The sequence below is a fragment of the Manacus candei genome, unplaced genomic scaffold (assembly GCF_025592945.1).
Source record: "Manacus candei isolate 608988 ecotype Guabito, Panama unplaced genomic scaffold, ASM2559294v1 h1tg000046l, whole genome shotgun sequence".
NCBI lineage: Eukaryota > Metazoa > Chordata > Aves > Passeriformes > Pipridae > Manacus > Manacus candei.
This window is the reverse complement of record NW_026138094.1, coordinates 14,570,487-14,587,262: the sequence shown is the minus strand read 5'-3', so window position 1 is coordinate 14,587,262 and position 16,776 is coordinate 14,570,487. Positions and strand designations below refer to the sequence as shown.

The 16,776-nt window shown below is 44.1% G+C and overlaps 1 protein-coding gene across 11 annotated transcripts in view; it reads left to right on the top strand.

The window, feature by feature from the left end:
• MEGF11 (multiple EGF like domains 11) overlaps nt 1-16,776 on the top strand; it is a 261,299-nt gene that overhangs the window by 204,691 nt on the left and 39,832 nt on the right. For all 11 annotated transcript variants that reach the window (XR_007906151.1, XM_051796855.1, XM_051796853.1 and 8 more), the window contains 3 exons: nt 1,053-1,173; nt 2,713-2,876; nt 3,308-3,410. Coding sequence is in view for 10 of the 11 variants with exons in the window: in XM_051796855.1 (XP_051652815.1) it covers nt 1,053-1,173; nt 2,713-2,876; nt 3,308-3,410 (388 nt within the window). In the remaining variant the exon portion in view is untranslated. The remainder of the gene's footprint in view (nt 1-1,052; nt 1,174-2,712; nt 2,877-3,307; nt 3,411-16,776) is intronic.

Genomic DNA, 16,776 nt, shown 5'->3' with positions numbered 1-16,776 from the left:
GGTATAGGTCACACCGTGCAATGTAGGTGCTTTTTAACCTGGAGTAGGTTCTCTTTCTCTGACATAGAACTAAGTCATTAAAGAGTGACTCACTGAAGTAGTAAATTTAGGAGCTAGTTTGTGATGTGAAAGGCAGGACTACACAAAGAATCAAAAATACCTTGTATATGCTAATGTGTGTAGGCCCAACCATAGCACTTAGTAAGTTCATTAAGGCTTAAACCTCAGTTAGTGAGGTTAAACTACAATTCCTTTAAACCTTATTGTGCTCATATTTTAATTCCCTTGTTGTATCAGATGAACAGTATTGGTAAGAATTATGTCTCTCAACCACACAAGCTGATCAGTGCATACAGTGTTACCAGAATGTAGTGCTGAAATATGCTATATTTCTGTAAAATGTGAGTATTTCCTCTCCTTTCCCTCCCTTTCCCCACACCTGGAGCAGAAACAGGACAGGGCCCATGTGTTCTGCTGTGTGCCTCCTCTCTCTGACATACACATCCCTCCTGTTCAACCTTCTTCCTAAAGTCCCAATCTCATGCAAATTAATTGAAAACAAGTGCAGGTACCAGCTATGCATCAAAAAGCTCTGATGCACCTGCCATGTCGTTTTCCTCTCTGCCAATCTGTGCAAGATGAGCATGCACGAGATCCTTTAGCTTTTTAACAGCCCTGTTCTTGGAATATATTTCCCCAGAAAAGCAGAGCAATCTTTGCACGGTTTCAGACTGTATATTTTGTGATTAGTGTTTCGTAAGTGATGTTTTGCTTAATGATCTAACATCTGTTCTAGGAGGTTTGTTTTTGTAACTTCCCCACCTCCCGCTGAACGAATGCCAGAAACTTGTCCCTTTCCTCCAAGTCAATCAAAGCACTAATTGCATCATAATCAGGGGAAGCAGCAGTGACTGCTCAAGTGCTGAAGACTCAGCAATCAACTCACAACTCTCTGCTCTCTGTGTGGAGAGAGAAAGGCTCCCTGTGCCGAGATGGGAATTTCCTGCAATCCCGATTTCTTGAGCTGACTCTGGGGTTTTTTGGGTTTGCAGGGAGAGGACTGCACCATCACCTGCATGGCAGGAACCTACGGAACCAATTGCTCCTCAGTTTGTAACTGCAAGAACGACGGTGCCTGTTCCCCTGTGGACGGGCTGTGCTACTGCAAAGAAGGTAAACAAAATTAGGATTTAGCCATTGTGGGCAATTTGGCATCAGTGCTTCTCCCCTTTTGAAGTGGCACAGCTGTGCAGTCAGTAACCCCACTATTTTCTTGTCTGCCCAAGTATCCAAGCTCAACAGGGGCTTGACTGGATGTTTTGTTTCTGCCTTGAGCAGGAGCCAGACTTCCCTGCTCTGCTGCAGGAACAGGTCACAGAACTAAGTGTGTTGGCAGAGCCACAGCTCCTCTCCAGAGGAAATGCAAAGCAATGCCCAGATCATTGGGATGGTTTTCTTTATCCCTTTGCTGCCCTGTTTGTCCAGGATTGCAAAGCCCCTGTTCTCCCTCCCTGCCTGGAGTGGCACACTGGGCACAGGGGCAGAGGCAGCTTCCTACCTGTCTTTCCTCCATCCCATTGCTCTGTTCTGTGCCTGGCCATGTTTATCCTCACCAGACCTGGCCTGACCTGCAGACTGCCTGCCCATCTCAACCTTGGGCTGGCCCCAGTCCTGCTGATCTGGGCTCCTGGCTGACCCCAGCTACCAGCCCCATGCTGGGACTGTGGGGTGGGCACTGGCTCTCTGCCCTTGCTGCCACCCTCAGCTGCCAATCCTCCCTGTGCCCTGACACTGGGACACCCCAGCCATGTGCAGGTGTCCTCTGTCACCTGAGCCTGCAAGGGGTCTTTTATCTGGGGAAACAAGAAGTCTTACCTGCTCCAGAGTCTCTCTGCAAGACTGACATCCTTTCTTCCCCCATGTGTCCATAATTCCCTCATGTGCTTGGTGGTGAGCATAACCCATGTATCCATCCAGCAATCCCCTGAGAAATCTTGCACTGCTCCACAGCAGTGTCTCTTATGTTCCCCCAGAATCCCAACATGAGCTATGCCCGTCTGACACACATAAGCCCTAAACCAGAAGTGAGGCAAATAACGATAAAATCTGGCATTTCAAACATGAATTAATGGATCACTGTAGAACCCCATTTAATGAGGGATTATAAACCATGAGTTACTGCTCAACTCCATTACATACAGCTGCAGTGTAATGAAAGTCATTGTGTGGCTGGTAGTTAAGATTTGAGCCTTAATGGCTAGAAATGATGGCCTTGGTCTTTTTTTAGGTGTAATAGCTGCTTTATATTAAATAGCATTGTCAAAAAAAAAAAGATATAATAGGAAGCAAGAAACAGGCAGCATCAAATGGCAAGTTTCTTGCATCCCCAGGGGTCAGCAGGTCTGCAGCCTGACAGGCAGCACAGCCTCTCTTGTGCTGCCCCAGCAGTTCCCAGAGAGGCACCAGAGACCTTAAACTGGTAAGAGCCAACACAGTGACACCTTCATCCATCCCCCTCTGCATGTACAGGTGCTGGGAGATGAAGCTGGGAGGTCATAATAAAAGGGTCAATCTTTGACACCAAAACAGTCTTAATTTACACTAACAAACCAGTCCTAGAATCACAGAGCAGCTGCTGCCTTTCTTGCTGTCTCTACCTCACTTTTTTCATGAAAACATCCCAAATGCTCTTTGTCTCTCCTGTTTCTTTAGGGTGGCAAGGAGTGGATTGCTCTATTCCATGTTCAAGTGGAAGTTGGGGTCTGAACTGTAACCAGACGTGTTCCTGCACCAACGGAGCTGCCTGCAGGCCAGCAGACGGCTTCTGCCTCTGCTCCCCGGGGTGGCAGGGGGAGTTCTGTGAGCAGCCCTGCCCTGTGAGTACCACTGGGGCAGTTCTGTGCCCAGCCCTGCCCTGGGAGTACCACGGGGGTGCTCTTGCACCCCCTTTACACCACAGCCCTGCTGAACACAGAGTAGGGCAGCATCTCATTTTGCCTGGCAATGTCTGAAGGAAATCATGTGTAAATAACAAATTGGGGTTCTAGCAGCTGAGTGGATGTATTATACTTTGCATTATATTTTATCAGAGCTGTTGCTGTGTTATCTGCATTTTCTTGAGCATCATTTTTTAAAGTGATTCTTCATTTGGTTCTGTATAGAAACATTAGGCACTGAGTTTCTATCTTCTCTGTATGTTAATTTAAAAGATGCGACTCAGCATTAAGAGGGACATGATAGATACTTTTGCACATTTCAGAACAAAAAACTGATTACTGAGAGGCTTTTTTTATTTATATTTTTGAAGGATGGAACATATGGTCTTAATTGCAGCGAGCGTTGTGACTGTAACCACGCCGATGGGTGTGACCCTGTCACTGGGTACTGCTGCTGCCTCGCAGGCTGGACAGGTAAAATTAAGAATTACCTTGGTAAACCTTGGGGGTTTGTTGATTTGTTGATTTTGGGGGTTTTGTTGAGTTGTTTCGCTTTGCTGTTGCATCGTTTATAGCACTGGACTCGTGACTGCAGCCTTTTAAATAATAGATTGAGACAAGATCAGCTGAACTCGCCCATATTTGAATCACTGGTGATGGTGACGATAATTGGCATTCATTAAATTTGTATTCAGATGAGTTGAAGATGGCTCCAAACCTGGAGCCAGATGTTAGCCTTCTGGAAAAGCATCCTCAGGAGGAATGCAGATCAGCTGGAAATCCTGCAGAGTTTTTCTCCTTGAACAGCCCTTTCCACGGGGGTGCAGCTGTGGGCCGGCAGGTCCCGGGAACGTCATACCTGGGATGCAGATGGGGCTTTTCTGAATGCTGAGAGTCGATACAGCTGCTCCATCCTACAAAACTCAGGTTTTTCCCCATTTTCCTATGCTTCTTCTCACACAGAAGGGCAGTTACAGGGAGCAGATCAGTGCTGCTGTGACAGAGCTCTCGTGGTGACACAGTGGCAGAGAGGAAAATTCCGTGAAGTTGGAGAGTCCAGGCTGGAGATCTCAGTGCAATTAGACCTGCACTTGACTCCACACTGATGGTCTCTTTGCCAGCCCTTGACAGCTGACACAACAGCAGTGGGGGGCAAGTTATTGACCCAACCAGTATTTCACACTTTGCTGCCTAAAATGCTGGTTAATGTCCCTCCGCTCTCTGTCGAGGCCCTGGGGGGAGATAAAGTTCTGTTCTTGCCCATAACTGCAGAACCACCAGTGGCAGTGACAGTCAAATTGCATTTATATTAACAGCGAGTCATTTGGAAAATTTAATTGTTTTTCAAACAACTACCAAGCTGAAGGAATGTGTGGAGCAAGGCAGGCTGCTCAGGCAGCCAGGGTTTGGGATCCTGTCACCTTTCCCCTTCGTTTATGCCTCAAAGCAATGCATGCCTTCTATTTCTGGTGGAGAGGACACACACTCAGCTCCCAGCAGCATGAAGCAAAAGCAGTGAAATTATGCCCAGAACATACAATGGAAATAATCTTATAAGAAGTAAATAAAATTGTAAAAATAGGACGTTCTGCACATTGCTTACAACAAAGCTACTTTTTAAGGATACTGGGCCTGCGTTGAAAAGGGCATTTTTCCTCCAAGAAAATCCATTTTAAAATCTCACTAGTATCCCCTCCTCCATCCCCTTGCCTTCCTTGCTGGCTAGAGTGCATTCATCTCTCTTTGCCATCAATATATCCATCTATCAGGCTTTACAACTCTCCTGTGCATTATTGATGATCAGCAGAGAAACAGCTGGTGGGCTTTTCCTGTAGCCATTGTGAGTTTCTTCAAGGGAGAAAATGGTTTTTAGAAGTACAATAAATTGAAGAGAGATATTTATACACACTTATTCTTAAAGTTTATTACACATGCTTCTGGATGTAGCATTCCAGAGGAAACTGCAGGAAATGAACTTTGCAGGCTGTGCAGACTGAAAGGGTGGCTTTTTCTCGAAGGCATTTGCAACAAATACTTTGTGCTTACTCCCATGCACATCTGTAAATGAACTTCACCTGCAGATACTAATTACTCTAAGTAAAGGTAAAAATAATTTCTGATGTCCTTCTTCTTTTAATTTCCATATTGGGCAAGATAAATGTGTATTACCTTGCAGGGGATTAGCTGCAGCCTAAGCACTTTATCCTTCAACGTGCCCCTGCAGTTCTGGAACTCCTTCTTCAGGATCACATTTCAGGGAGGAAAATATTATGTTCATATCCAAGACCAAGTTGGAGTTGAGACGTTGACAGGGCCGTGTAAGGTGGAAATGTTGATAGACAGAGCCAACATGTGTTTTGTCAATTCTCCTTCCAATGTTTTTTCCACTTGGCTTAGCACCAGACACAAGGATACATTCTGCTCATACTAGTTTGAAAGTATGTAATTTAAGAAACTCTTCAGCTAGATAATTATATTTTCATATTAAGGAGTGTGGCATCAGTGAAAGATTAATCTTATCTGCAGTTGTTGTGAACTGGGCCATGATGTGTATTGCGGTGCATTTTATAAATATGAGGTGATAAATAATTCAGGCTGAAATTTTTGCATTCTGGATTTGGTACTAATTAGGCATGGCCTGAAAAAGATCAGAAAAGTTCAGGATCATGGAACATCTGAAGGTTTTCCTGCCCACTCACACCAGACACAGAATTCACGTGGCTTTCTGATCCTAACAGCCACAAAACTTCATCTGAAACCAGCATATTCTGTGTGTTCATCCCAGACGTGGGACTCCCTCTTGATGTCGGTGTTTTATGTAGAGATCAAGGGGAAGATTGAACCCATTTTCTTTAAAGAGGTTTCAAGATGTTCCTCATATAAACCTTCAGGGACTGATGGATGGTAAGGGAATGGAGGAGGACTGGGAGAGGAAGGAAGGAGGCCTGTCAAGAGGAGCACACAATGTAAGTTAATAGCAGTCTACCATCCTTTTATGATGTCATGACTGCCACCCATCAAGACTCTTATTGAGGACAGTGACCTTCTGTGGGTACCAGCTGGGGAAGGTAATTTTCAGGAGCTGAGTGTACCTGGCAGATGGAAAGATGATGAAGAGATTCCCACATATCAGCCAGGAGATCACAAAGCTGTGCAAGGCAGCTGGATGCATAAATAAGCACACTGGCACCAGGCTGCTCCGAGACGTGCATATTCCCTTTCCATTGAGTTCCGTAGGGAATTGCATGTGTGCAGCCAAAGGCAGGAGTTAGATCAGATCTAGAGATGATTGAACCCTGGTGCTATTGCTGAAAATTACTCAGCCAAGCACACAGGCACGTGGAATCACAAATGCCTTCAGAGGAAGCAGAACGAGCAGGACATTTGTGCTTAAAAGTCAAAAAACACATTGGATAAAGGCTCTCATGTGGTGCAAAGTGAAACTTGTTCAAATGTTGGCTAAAATCAGATCTGTGACCTGATGCAGAGGTGAGTTCCCTCCACATGAAGGAAATGTGGGATGCAGTAACACCAAGGGCACAGCCTTGCACTGGATGGAGTTCTCCAGCTTGTACCAGCACTGCATCCACATAACCTCACCTGTACAAATAGTACCCTGGAAATGCAAAGGAGAGATGATCATATCTACTGCTGATTCAAAAAGGAAAAGTGTAGCCCTCAGAGGATCAAGTCTTGACTGATCAGACTGTTTTCTAAGGATTAATAAGGGTCTCTGGCTCCTGCTCTGCCGTGCATTTTATACACAGACACTGCTGTGCTTGCAGCTCTGTGTGTGTGTGCACAGGTACCTCAGAGCTCCCAACATACCAGTCATTTGTGGAAGAGGTGTTATGTTGTGTACATTTAGGTTAGAACGAAAATGCTTGAAGTTGGAGTGCTTGGCTGCTAATTGCATTTGGTTAATTAGGGATCCTGCACACATGGAATCCGTGGAGGGAATGGAAGCACAGAAATGCCCTGTGGTAGAGCAGCTCCTGGAAGCCCTTTGCAAGCAAACAGGTCCTGGAGAAGCAGGCAGCAGTCTCATCTTTCCCAGGTGCAGCCTTCTCTCCTGGGTGCTCAGTGACAATGTTAAGGTCATAAATATCAATTAGTCTCCTCTAATTATTAATAAATAACCTGAAGCTGGACAGAAAAGGATCAGCTGCCCTGGTGGCCCTATGGGGTGAGCAGGGAGGACGTGGATGACAAAGTTCCTGTGGTGGGTGCAATGCTGGTGGCCCTGGAGGTGACAGCTCCAGCCAAGCCATGTGGGGTTTGCAGGATGAGCTGCAAACCCCCTCGGGCTGGTCCTCCCTCCTCGAGGGGGCTGCTGGCAGCACGTTTTGTGCCAGAAACAGCTTCCTCAGGTACCAGCTGGTTAAAATCACGTAGCCTTCAGCTGGCTCACTCAGTACAAACCTCAGTAATTAACTTAGTCATGGCTGCTGGCCTGGCTTTTAATTTCTGGAGGTGTTTACTTTGTGCTTGACCTGAGGCAGGTGAGGGCTCTCTGGGAGGCCAGACCCAGCCGGTGCCCGTCCTGCCTCCAAGACCCGGGTCCATCCTCTTCCCAGTCAGCCATCCTGCTCCCAGACAGCTTACAGAAGGAAAGCCACAGGCCTGGCTGCTCTTCACACCGAGCTCTGCTCCTCCCTCTGATGAGTCTTCAGGTTAATTGGGGCAAGTGTGTCTTTTGTAACCTTTCAGCTGTTACAGGGGGATTAAATAACAAGTGATCTGCAGGGGGACGTGTTCCTGCCTCTAAATGTTAAGGTCAGTTAAAATCCTGTTTATCTGAATTCCTTTAATCTGAAATGCTGTCTTATCTGCAGCTTGTTCTGCCTCTCCCTTTTTGTCTGGCGCTCTGGTTTTGCAGATGCTATCTCAGTTATCCACTGAGCTGGTTAATCAGAGGCTTCTCTCAATAGGCAAAGCCAAAGTTTATTCAGTTTATTTTAACATCCCAAAGATGTGTGGGGAAAACAGAGTGCTGCTGTGAGATGGAAAACATAAAAGGGTGCATCCCATAGTTAATTATAAAAGAAGCCCTCATAGATTTTCCTTAATTAATCAGGATGGCAAACACAGGTATGGAAATGATCTGTGCTGAGGAACAAACATCTTGTTATTGCCTTGGTGCTTTTCACCTTCAGGCTTCATTCCTGTCTCATAGGAGCAGCCTCCCCCTTTGCTGTTACATCCAGGAAATCAAAATACATATTTCCCTGTCCTTTACAACCTCGATAACTTCCATACATTACCAGCAACATAAACTCTAATTGTCTCTTATCGTGTCCAGGTCTGCAGCCCAGTAGTTGTGGGAGTCTGGAGTTGTAGGATTTCCACGTGTGGTGGTGTGAGGGAGTTAATGGGGTCAGCAGTGTCACTGGTCACAGGTCAGGTGAGCTCTGAGGGAGGATGTGGCTGTGAGCATTTGCAGGCTGCCAGTGACATCTGCACTGTCACTCAAACACAGAAACATGTTTCTTCCCTCTTGTGGACACATTAATTCAGGAAAACTGATAAGCCTGTTACTCAAGGGAAGGCCTTTTTGAATTTTAAAGAAACAGTGGCCACTTTGACGGGGAGCTCTAAGGTATTTTTAACTTCACTTTCTCGGAGTTCTTTGCAAGAAGGTGAAAAACCTTTGAAATAATAAAAAAACCAACCAACCTTTCCATAAAATGCATTTTGTTTGTATTAATAGGATTTTTCTTCCATTGTAGCACTATCCCATTTATAATTTTAGGGCCAGATCCTGTCCTCAGCTGAAACCCAAATAATTCACTTGTCAGCAATAGATCAACCCCACGAGCATGTTGATATAATTGGGAGCTGACTTTTCCATGCATATTTAAAAAGAATCTAGGGCTTGTTTCATGCACCTCCAGGTTTTTAGCTGAAGATCCACAGTATTTTAGAATTCACAGTGTCGTGGGTTGGCTTTTTTTTTTTTTTCCATCAGACTGTTTCATACCACTGGTTTGTAACACAGAGCCTAAAATATCAGGATGGGGCAATAGTAAGTTCCTATTAAACGTGCATTTTCTAGATGTCTAATCCCATTATCTACACCATATTTTGCATTTATCACTTTTGGCAGTCTTATCCCAGATTTTTAAATTAATAATTTATTTCTGTGATTATTCTGTATCCTTACATTAGCTTTAAACAGACAGGAAAACTAGAAATTTCCAGAGTCAGTCTAAAATGGTGCATTTTAGCCTCTCTTCTGGCCTCTGCCTTTCTAATGTGGGAATCTTTACCATGTGAAAAGGTGTGCTTACTCTCTGGATTCGACAAGTGCCCTTTAGTCTATGAATGTAAGATAAGCTTATTAGAAATTAGCTTTAATTTTTCATTGACTTAATTTCAAGTGAGTTGATAAGATTTTAATGTCAGGCTGTGCTTAAAAATTCTCTCTTTGACAGGAACCTTTAAGGATGGTTCCTGCTGATACAGGGCTAATTTTCAAAAATCTGAATTATGAAGTTATATCAAAGACTTCATTGATGTCCTGACATTAATTATGTCTGTGTCTTCCTTGGCAGGTATCTGGGGGCTCCTGGTTCTCATTTGAGTGAGGTTTGGTTGTGTTTATCCTGTGCCAGATTTTGTATATATCTCACCTTTTGTGAAATCAGTTGGATTTTTGCCACTCATTCAGTGGGAGTTGGATCAGACCCTTAGACTATAATTATCATCTGCAGTAAGGCTACTGCTAAACTTCAGCATGTATGCAAATCATTGCAGTATTAAGTCTTACAAACACAGAAGATATACAAGTTCACCTATCTTTGTATTTATTTTTAGGTTTATTTTCACTTATTAAAGGACAGCTTTTAAATTTATGAGGAAAGACATAGCTTGGATGGCATCCTGGATGATGCTAATTTAATGGGTTCTAAAAACATGAAACTCCATTCTAGAGGTACCCAACCCATTTTCCATTTTAACATTTAGCCATTCTATATATAAGCTTGGCTGTGTGTACAATAGTCACCTATAAATAAATGTGGGCGAGAAACGGTGAAAAATTATTTGTGCACGTTTCAGCAGACAAAATCCTGGATGTTTGACATGCTGTGTGTGGAAGGAGAAAAGGAAAGATCACTCAGTAAACAGCCTGCAAGCTAAAATGGGGTGTACATAAATATATATAGTGGAGACTATTGACAAGAGCATTTAGTGACAGGACAAGGGGGAATGGCTTCAGACTGACAGAGGAGGGTTAGATGGGATATTAGAAAAATAGAAAAATTCTTTATACCCTCTTCTTCCCTGTGAGGGAGATGAGGCTCTGTCACAGTTGCCCAGAGAAGCTGTGGCTGCCCCATCCCTGGAAGTGTCCAAGGCTGGGTTGGATGGGACTTGGAGCAACCTGGGATAGTGGGAGGTGTCCCTGCCCATGGCAGGGAGTGGAATGTGATGGGCTTTAAGGCCCCTTCCCACCCAAACCATTCTGGAATTCTATGATTCTATTTTTTATATCTATCTATCTATCTATGTATATCTATATCTATATATAGATACGTTTTTGGTGAAAGAGTTTGCAGTGAGAAGTGTTGTAAACATCTTCCTCCCTGTTCTACACCAAGGAGAAAAAGTTGAATTTCAGTCAACGTTATTAACAGAAAAGGCTTTGGTTGTACCCCAGCTCTTGCTAAGCTGCTCTTCTCTCATGGCTCAGGGGCTGGAACATTTTTGGCTGGGAAAACAATGCAGTTTTTCCCACTTACAAGTTCCTCCCTCCTGTTTACCTGCTGATGGTCTGCTTGGATCTTTCCCAAGTTTCTCTTCCCAGTCCTGAAACTGTGTCCAGTGTTTGGGGAGCCTCTAAAGGGCTGCATGAGCTTAACTCCTTTTAGCACCGTTTTCTTCAGGTTTGCCCCTTCTGCTCATGGAAACCCTTCCTCCTTCTGTAGTGCACCCTGGAGAATACCCTGGAGCAAAGGGAACCACATCATCCTTAATTTTAGCAAACACTTTGACTTACCTCATTTCTTGTGAGGTAGGTCTCTTGCCTCAAAAGCTTTTATTGCATAAATTCCCCGGGTTGGGTGATTCATATCTGGAGATTTCTCTAGATAATTAAAAATAGGGGTAGGATTAGAGCTCCACAGAGGTACATTAGGGTCTGAGTATATTACTGGCAGAAAAACACTTACATTAATGGGTGCATAAATCGCCCATGCAAAGATGAGAGAAGGGACAAGTTAGAATTTTTCACTGGCTGCAGGGAAAGGCTTATTCTTCATTATTTAGGACCAGATCACAGAGCTTCCATTTAGATTGATGGGCTGTTACACTCAGGAGCTGCCCCTGCAAAGCCCAGGGGTGACTGATGCCTGGCGAGGGAAGGAGGGGCTCCATGGCACCAATGTGGGGGAAAAAGTCAGTTAAAAAAGCATTTGAGGACACCACAGAAGTTCACAGATAATGTGAGTGTGGCTGCTGTTATCTTTGCTGAGTAGTTTCACTATATAAAAACAAAAATAGCTTATTTGCAGACTGGATGAGCAGCCATCAATTCTTAATGTTTCCATTTAATTTTATGAGAGATCCCTTTATGTTTTCTTCTATCTGCTGCCCTCCCCACACTGATTTTCTCATTCTTCAGCATTCTTAAATGCTGAGCTGTCAGGAATTGAGCTGTGGAGCTTCTGACTGGATTTCAGTCAAACATTTCAGGGTTTGCCTCAGGTAGGAATAAATATAAAGACGCAAAAAGTGATGGAAAAGCATCAAGAATTCTTTGTGAACTCTTGTTTGTCTGCTGTCATAACACCTCTGAGCAGCTGATCCACAGCTTGGACAGGTCTTTCTTTATGTTCTTATTGCGTTTTCTACTGCCTTTGATAGACTCAAGCAGCAAAATAGGAAAGCACATGGATCTAATCTCAAATACAAAGCTGATTTAAATAGAATTGATAGGGACAACATAAGTGTAACAGCAATAAGTGCTGGGGAAAGAGAAGAGAATCAGGTTAAAGGATCAAAGACCAAAGATCCTAACCAAGCGTGACTCACCAAACTCAGGCCTCCACAGCATTGCCTGCAAAATCCAGTGCCTATTTTTGCATGAAAAGCAGTTCTTTCCAAAGCTATTCAAATGCCAGAAATAAGAGATTATTATGACTTCATGTCATGTTGAAAGACAGGTGGAGGAGAGCACAATGTTTGTGTTGGATTCAAACGTCTGCTGAAATCGTTCCTGTCATTCCTAATTGATGTTGCATCTGTCTTTACATTGGGACTATTGAGGGGAAAGAAAAAAAAATGCTGAAGATCTTATTCAGAGAAATAATTACAGTTATACACTGGTAGATGTAAAATTAAAGTACATGGGGGGAAGGGAGTTACATCCTATAATTCATCAAATTCCTCCGTCCCTGAAAAATAATTAGATGCTGGGCAGCACACAGGCACTACTGCAGAGGCTACTGTCAGGGGGATAGCAGTGGTCAAAAATAGGCCACTGGTTCTCATTTATTCCGTCCATTTTTGCTCTTCTATTGTGTTTGGAGTATTAGTTTCCAACTATCCAGAGACACAGCACAGAAACAATGGCAGGCTTTATTAAGAGCCAGAGACGTAATCCCCAGGCACGAGTGCAATTGCAGAAGTAAGCTGGAGAGGGGAAAAAGGGAGTTTTACTTATATCTGCCTTTCAGGAATTTCACCCTCCAAAGTCCTTCAGTGTGATGTAGTTACAGGTAGCACTAAATCTGCATTAGTTTGACAAACTTCCTTGAAGGCACTGAAGATTATTAATGGAAGCAGCCTATGAAGAAGATCTTCAATAGGTGCCTCACAACCCAGTTGTATGGCCTGGAGGGTTTTTTTTTTTCCTTTTTCTTGCTCCTTTTCCTGATGGTTGTATGGATGTTTAGCTTAATCCATCCCAGCCTGATCAGTAAATTTTAATACAAAGAACCAACTTCTTCTGTAAAAATTGCAGCTGCTCCGTGAAAATCAGTGACACTGAGGCACCAGACACCCCCCTCTCTGCTCACTCTGCACCAGAGCTGGGCTGTAATACATGATTTATGTTATTGGGATAAAACATTTGTCACTGATGGGTTTCCATCAGCCAGTACTGTTGCCAGACACTGAGTTGATCCAAGGGCTGGAGCCCCTCTGCTCTGGAGCCAGGCTGGGAGACCTTAGAGCCCCTTCCAGTGCCTAAAGGGGCTCCAGGAGAGCTGGAGAGGGACCTGGGACAAGGGATGGAGGGACAGGACACAGGGAAGGGCTTCCCACTGCCAGAGGGCAGGATTAGGTGGGATATTGGGAAGGAATATCACCCAGGGTTGTGAGGCCCTGGCACAGGTTGCCCAGAGAAGCTGTGGCTGCCCCTGGATCCCTGGAAGTGTCCAAGGCCAGGTTGGATGGGGCTTGGAACAACCTGAGCTAGTGGAAGATGTCCTTGCCCATGGCAGGGGGTGGAACAAGATAACCTTTGAGGTCTTATCCAATGCAAACCATCCTGGGATTCTTTTCCTCCCTTATCTCTCTCCCTGCTGCTGTCTTTTATCAAGATGCCAGTTGCAGTTCCACATGGGGAGATTCCTGCACAACCCACTGGCTTCCCCTGTGGGAAATCTGGGATGGAGTTACACCAGACACTCCCTGTGTCCCAGACAGCAGCTGCTTGGCCACTTGGTGGTAAACTGTCCTGGTAGTAAAGTGTCTCCTGTAAGGAGAAAGGCCTTGGAAGAGCTGTCCCATGTAGCTGTCCCTGAGAACAGGGCAGTTGTGACTGCTCTGGTGGGTTCAGCTCAGCCCAGGTTGTGTTTTCCACAGCACTTCAGGCCCTTAGGGCTGGTTTTCCTTCCCACTGTGTGTGCAGAGCAGGTTGGTGTGGGGGAGTGAAGGCACTGCTGGGGCTGTCAGCTCAATGCCATGTACAGAGCAGGCCAGAGGACAGCAGTGGGAATCCCACTGGAGAGCAGCCAGTGTTTGCAGAAATCCAATACCCCAAATCCACACCGGGACAGGGAGGGTTTGTGGCTGCTGTGTCACAGACTGAGTTAAAGCCACAGTGGGCTCTGCTCTTCCCTGGGCTCTGCCTTACTGCAAGAGTGCAAATCCTTTGCCCACATCCAGTGGATAACTACAATTTTATATAAGTTATGTGAATTTCAGTTAAAGTTCACCTCCAGAACATTGTTTAAGAAGGTCTTGGAAGTGTAATTTTATACCAGTGTCTGCAATTGTGAACCACAGCCTCAGGCTGGAAGATAATTCCCTGGTATCCAGGCAATGGAGTTTATGTATAGAACTGCTTCCTGCAGCTTCAAGGACTTCTTCTTCTGATAGTTGTCTTTCTAATTTCTGTATCATTGCATGTGAAACCAGGATTTTGTTCATAAATTAGGAACCTGTGGTTGTAAGGTGAGATAATACAGAGGTGTGTCAACTTCAGCAGTTTTTGTAGTTCTGGAAATTGAAAACTAATTGCTTATCAGAAATGTTCATCAGCAAGGCCCAAAGTAAATATTGAAGTTTTACATTACAGAAGGTTCCTGCTCCACTGTAAAGTAGCTGGGAGGGATGGACTTCCCCTTCATGCACCCCCAGGGTCGGGAATTGTCCAGGTGCAGTTTTAACTTCTCATTTACATTTGCAATTCAGTTTGTGGGGGAGCCTCCAAAAAGAAAATCTTCCATGAGAATTACCTTGGAGCGATATAAAGTGATAAAAACTGATTGCAGCCCCATCTTGGTTGTCTTCTGGAGATGTATAAATAAATAAGTGCTGTAATGGGTGTCAGTGGCTTCTAGAAGGTTTCCTTTTCTCCCTTTACATTTCCTTACAACAATCAGCTCCACAATGACTCATTCCCTTCGTTAGGAGTGGGAAGACATCCCTCATTACTCATTACTAAAGGAAGGACTTTGCTGCTGCACGGAACAGCCCTGGCATTTTAATTCAAGTTCCTTCCATGAGAAAGGAGCCAGTGGCATTCTTCCCCAAACTTTGTCAAAAAGAGACAAGAAATAATGCTGTTTAATTGTCCCAGTTTATAAATAGCCCATTCACAGTGACAGAATTGTAATTTTAGTGCTGCAGTCAGGAGGAAAAATACAGATTTTTCTACATTTGTGCCTGAATTTCATTGCTGGGAGCTCATGCTGAGACACTCAAAGCTATAAATGATCATATATGTGTATTTATAAATACAAAATGCATTTATTTATTTACAATTTATTGTCTGACTTTTTAATTACAGAGCACTGTAGATATATTACATAAATGCACACACAAAGCATTTGTTGTTTAAGTAATCCAAGGATATATTTGATTTCAAACTGAGCAGGGAAGACTGTTTAAAATAATTGTTTTTCTTGATTCCACTAATACAAATGTTCCTTGTCTCTTTTTGCACTCCCCTTTTTCAGATTTATTTACTTAGATAGGAAGGAATTGAGCTTGTATTAAGTTTTTACTGTATTTTAATGTGGTTTTTATTAAGCTCTACAGCATGGACCCTGCCTCTTTATAAATAAAGCTATGATCATGTATTACTAGAAACCACATTTCAAACTGTACTTTTGCCAGACTTGGTTAAGATTTTCTAGGAAGGGACATTATAATTGTGTGATTAATCTTCAGAAAAGGGAAATTTTGGCTCTGCAGTATTTCTTACTGTATTAACTTCAGAGATTTATAAAACCAACTTGAAGCTGCACCGTAAGTGTATTTATAATGACTTTTAGCTGATTTAATAATCCTCCAAGTTGGGTGGCTGTACAGATCACAGCCTCCCAACTGCAGTGCATTACCTGTGGCATCCAGATGAAGTTATCAGAGGGGCAGGAAATTACTTGGGATTGTGTTTCTCGGTGGAGATGCACTAATCCAACCCCTGGCCGCGGCGGGGGCTCCGGGACGCTTTTATCCCATTATGCAGCAGGGCCATGTGCATGGATGATAAAGAACATCTTGCTGCTGAAAGCCCAGCTGAGGCGTGTGGGCCCCGCCAGGTCAGCCGGGAGGGGCCCGGTGTGGTGGCGTCGGCAGGAAAATTTTCCAAGCCGGGTCTGTGATTCGTTTTTCCTGGTGTTATCAGTCTCCCCTGCCAGTGCCACTCCCTGCAGCTGGCACTGTTTAATGACCCTCTTAGTTCATGATCCTGCAAATGGTTTTCCATCCAAGGAGCCCTTGATCATGCAAATAGCTCTGCTAATTGCAGGTGCTGGTACTGCCTTCTCCCAGCGAGCACGAGCCTCTCCGACACCAGATCCTTAGATCACGTTTATATATGACATAACGTGGCACAAGGTTGTTTTTTAAAAGCCACCAGTTAAAACAAAATCAGTTGAAACCATACTAGAAGCCTCATGTTAAGTTTGTTGGCCCTGTGCTTTTTTTTTTTTTGTGTTTCCAAGCTTTGCTTTTCGTGATAATAAATATCAAACAACCACCCTGGGAACGACTGGAGCTGGATTGGCAGGTCTCAGTCTCCATTTAACATGCAGATGATCAGCCTGTGCTCACATATGGCCACTTGCTAGATCAGAACTTAGTTCATTATCACAGAGCTGGCGAGCTCTGGGTGGACGTGGGGTCTGTGCACAAAACCCCAGAGCACACTGCCTTAAGCAAGGAAGGGAACAGAACACAGCACAGAGCTGAATTTACTTGTGTTCAAGAATCCAAACACTTCAACATGTTTTTCAGAGCCCTGATTTTTCTTTTTTAGGTCTTCCAATTCACAACAGGTAAGTAATCAGACTTCAATCAACTGCCTATTTCCAGACCAGTTATTTGAGCTATTTTGTGACTTTAAAGCAATTCCTGACCTTCATCTCTCAGATGACATGCAGAGTTT